This window comes from Telopea speciosissima, chromosome 5 (genome assembly GCF_018873765.1).
Source record: "Telopea speciosissima isolate NSW1024214 ecotype Mountain lineage chromosome 5, Tspe_v1, whole genome shotgun sequence".
NCBI lineage: Eukaryota > Viridiplantae > Streptophyta > Magnoliopsida > Proteales > Proteaceae > Telopea > Telopea speciosissima.
Window position 1 is genome coordinate 19040769 of NC_057920.1, and position 4652 is coordinate 19045420.

At 41.5% G+C, this 4652-nt stretch overlaps 1 protein-coding gene across 1 annotated transcript; it reads right to left on the minus strand.

Annotated features, from left to right (window-relative positions):
- Positions 1-4088: 4088 nt before the first annotated feature.
- On the minus strand, positions 4089-4433 carry LOC122662843. The gene has a single exon (XM_043858550.1). It carries the CDS (start codon positions 4431-4433, stop codon positions 4089-4091), a length of 345 nt encoding a protein of 114 aa, XP_043714485.1.
- Between the last annotated feature and the right edge of the window lie 219 nt (positions 4434-4652).

Here is a 4652-nt window from a genome sequence, read left to right on the forward strand (position 1 = left end):
AATACTAAACCGAAAATAAACATTCTGGGTTAGATCCAAAATCTAAAGTATTTTAGGAAACAAGTGCCATGGCCATTGGCATTTGATTGGAGATGTAAGAGATTCAGTGATCCACCGATTATCACACCAAATTTCCATAATCTGCAACCCAATACAGGCAGCATGGTCCAAACCCTTACGAAACACAAAAATGTAGGTGACCAAATCTTCTGTAAATATTAGCTTCCCTGCATCAAAAAACTTAAACTTGCCATCAACCAAAAAGAGATAGCCCCATCCGCCCTCAGTCAGTCCAGGTGAACTGAATCCTGCATAGATTAAGATAGGAAAATCATAACTAGGTAAAGCAAAGAAAGATGGCTACAAAGGGATTACAATATCAGGCACCAAATTATTCTTAGAACGACAGTCAAATGCATATAAGTTTAGGTCAACAATCCAATGAGAGACAACCTGTCTAATCCATGAAGGATTAGGTTGTAAGGAGGCAACCACTAGTTTGTTTCTACATGATAATAACAAGTTATAATAAAAATGCTAAAAGACCAGACTAACAAAGGTTTATTAGACCGAAAATGATCATGAAAGAACCGGCAGAAGAGGTTATACATGTTTTATGTGTGATAGTTATAGACGTGATTCGGTGATTCCTAGGAGGCATGGCTATTGTGGTGTTTTTTTTTTTTTTTTTTTTGGTTACAAACATTCATGATTAGAGAAAGGGTTGAGCATCATTTTTCATATAGTGTCATATTGTGTGTTTTTAGGAATGGAGATTAAAGGACACAAGTGTGATGAATATAAGGAATATCATGGATACAACTCGGGTCTTATCTGAACAAAGATGGAATTGCATCAGAAGAGATCAAGAACCAAGCTTTTGATTATTAGCGCCACAAATAACAGGTATGTTTCTTGAATATCTTTAAGGGCTTCTCCACAAAGAAATCCACGCCACGAATCGTTAAAAAGAGATGGAATCCCACAGAAAACACAGACTTGGAGAGTAATTTTATGCCTTAGGGTTTGGGGGGTTGGATTAGGTCTTTAGATAATAAAACTTCCACAAGCCATGCTCACCAGGAGGTCTCGAGTTCGAATCTCCTGACTGGTACTTTTTCCCCCTCCCTATTCCCCCCCCCCCCCCTTAAAAAAAAAAATTATATATAAAAGGTCCCAATTTCCCAAAAAAAAAAAAAAAAAAAACCTCCCCAAGCGGGTCACGCCTAACACGCATCAGCCCCATGGGCACCCCGAACCCAGGTCCATCCTGGGTTCGGTCAACAAAATCCATCATGGTTGGTATGCAAGGCTCTCTTGATTTTCGTCCTTGCTCACCCAACACAAGTTCCACAACCCAACAAAAATACAAAAAAAAATTGACATTCCTCTCTCTTTTTGAAATTTATCGGTAAATTTCAATTTCTCACGAAATGTTGAACTAAATAAAATATTCTAAGTTATCAACAAAATCGCCGAGGAGTAGTTGAACAATTAAACTGGAATAGAATTCAAAAAATTGAAAAAAATTGAAAAGAGTAGAGATGGAGATGTGAGACTGTAACTCTGTAAGTAACATTGGAGGTTGTGTTGGAGGTTGTGTTGTACCCAAAAGAGGAAAAATCATTTAAGAAGGTTGAACGTGCGGGATTGGATTACACCTTATCGTCATTCATAAGTAGAAGTTAAAAGAAGCTTTGTTAAATGTGTGGAAGGGAGGTGCAGTACACCCTTATACAGTAACAAGTCTGCGTACTATAGTGGAGATGGCGCAGAGTCTCTCAGTGGGGGACGAGTGAGAGCCGAGAGGCTTATAAATAAATAAAACTAACTAAAGAAAGATGTCACTACAGTAGGTGGTGAGTCGGCAGCATTGGATTCCTTCAGGTACCATAAATATATTAACATTTGGAGTCCCAATAGATTAATGGGTTTGGAAAAAGACATCTCTGTCGTCACTTGTTTACTCTCCTTCGTCTTCTTGTTACCGCAATCTCTCTCTCTCTCTCCCTGTCTCTATCTCTGTTTTTGTCCTGCTGTGCTTACTAACTTACAAAAATTACCCACTGCCTCTCTCTCCTATTCCGCCAAGTTTATCTCCAAAAGTGCTTCTGAATTGTGTACTTATTGAGTTTCAACTGCAATTTGGACCCCCACACCCTCTCTTCTTCTCACTGCACTTGAGCACAACTTACTCTCTAGGAAAACACAACTTACCTTATCCCAACTTACATGGAGGACTACTAGAGTTGCAGCACTACATCATTCTTATCTTTCCAGCCTTGTTACGTGTCAAACTAATTTGGATCCTCCACTGCCGAGCTGCTCGGTAGGATCGTGCTGTCCAGACACGATGTTGTGCGTAATATCCGTCTTATCCCTACTCAAACGTTTTACCCGAATGAAAATAAGACAGTCATTACACGCAACACCGTGTCCGAATAGCACGATCCTGCTGGGCAACTCGGCAATAGAGGATTTGGATTACGTGTCAAACTTTATTACCTCACACATTTAATTTTGTCGCTGTAGCTTGGATTTGTATAATTTGTATGTTTGTTTTGGAAGTGAAGCCCTATTACTTGTAGTGAATTTATAGGATTACCCCACTGGGCCATCTTTGTGAGTGTTGTTGGAGTTGTTCGACCTCTTAATTAATGGAGAAATGTCTTTTTGTAGGGGAGTGCATTGATAGAAAAGTTACATAGGATCAATATGATAGATTAAAGTTCATAAATAATAATATTAATGAATTCGATTGGAATCATACCCGGATCTATATTTCTTGTTGAAAAATTCTTCGAACGCTTAATTTTCTCCTTGTCAGTCTTGTTTGTCCCCCTCTCTATGTAAATTGCCAGTGGTAGCAATTAATAGATGATGCTTCCTTTATATATACGAGGTGCAGGGACTAACCTTGAAGAAGAGTAGTACAATTGAGACTCTCCATAATAAGGAATTTGAATCGCCTATGGCTCAACTATCTGTCCTGCCTGTGTTATGCAGACACAAGGCCGTGCGCAAAGATCGTCTTATCTTTGCCTGAGCGCCTTGCCCAAGTGGGGGTAAGGCAGTCTTTGCATGCGGCCCTATATCTGCGCAGCATAGGCAGGATGAACAGTTGCGTCTTTAGTCTTTATACATTAAGCCAGTTAATTGAAACTCATTACTTATTATGGAGACCACCTCCAATATTGGGCCTATCCAACCAAGTCTGCCAATCAATAACTATCCACTAATCTGAACCCATACACATTGAAAAATATTACATGCATCGCCCACGCCTAAACATAGAGGAGGGCAAAATGACTGCCCCCCGTACCCACAAAAGGTGGAAATGATCGACCACCGGCCTGATGCTTCCAAGCACGCTCCCATTGACCCCCACACACAAAGGTCACATTCCCCCGTAGGAACCACCCCCCATGAAAGGTGAAAATGCTAGCCTTGTTGATGCTTCCACGCACGCTCTCATTAATTGGCCTTCCACACGTGCGTAGGGGCCAAGCTCCCCTACACAGAACTCGTCCTCTTAATATATTTAGTACCTGCTTGTGCTTGGTGGTACAATGGGTTTAAGGACTCTGTAACACTTTGAAGTTGCTCTATCCTCCTCCCATTTATATATGAGATGATAGACCCTCGTATTCCAGAATCTTGAGAGAGCTAATATGATCATGGTAGGAAAAAAGTTATGCTAGTATTCTTCCAACAGAAATGATGTCAAGTATACTTTGACTATTCGCATTTTAATGGGCCGGATTTGGCCAAGATGTGGTAGGCCCATACCTATATCACATTTACTATATATATAATGGGTCGGCCATGGCCCAGGCCTAGATATTCCAAGGCCTCGAGGGATGGTGCCCAGCATATTGTAATAAGTTTGGGTCTAAGCAGGCCCATACTTGGCGCCGTCTACTTTATTTTAGTTTATTATTTGAGTAGTTATCCATGTAACAATGGAAAGTGATGAATTCGAAAATCACTAGACAAATCTGAGACCACTAGCATACCCAGCATTTTCTTTTTTTTTGGGAAAAATGGGAGCTTATATTAATAGAAATAATAAAGTGGGAATAACATATTTACATTCGAAAATACTTCTTGCCATTGGCATCGTCTCTCAGAAGAGCAGACAACCCCCTAGGAAGGCTATCCATGCAAAGATGGATTTCCTGAGCCAATTGAACAAAGTTGGCCAAAAAGTCAGCACAGAAATTCATCTCTCGAACATGATGTGTGAAGACACAACTCCTGAATTGCCCCCGAAGCGCATGAATCTCTCCCAACAGCCCTATTATATACCATGGTGGCTGATAGCGCCCCAGGATCATTTGGACAGCAAGAAGCGAATCAGAACGGACCTGGACCTGCATAATGTTCAACGTTGCGGCCTTCGACAAGCCCACCTTGATCGCAAGCATCTCCATGTGAAGAATGCTGGTGTTGTGCATACCCCCCACCACCGCAAAGATAGCACGACCACACTAGTCACGCCCAATGGATCCATAGCCGCTGTTGTCACCGCGCAGTGATCCGTCACAGTTCACTGCCACCCAGTCTGCCGGAGGGAAAGGCCATACAAAGGGAGTGGCCCGGCAGTGTGCGAAGGTGACGGGGATTCGCCATCTTCCAAAGAATTGCCTGTT

Coding starts and splice junctions, on each gene's coding strand:
- LOC122662843 (XM_043858550.1), bottom strand. CDS start 4,433: ATGGAGATGCTTGCGATCAAGGTGGGCTTGTCGAAGGCCGCAACGTTG.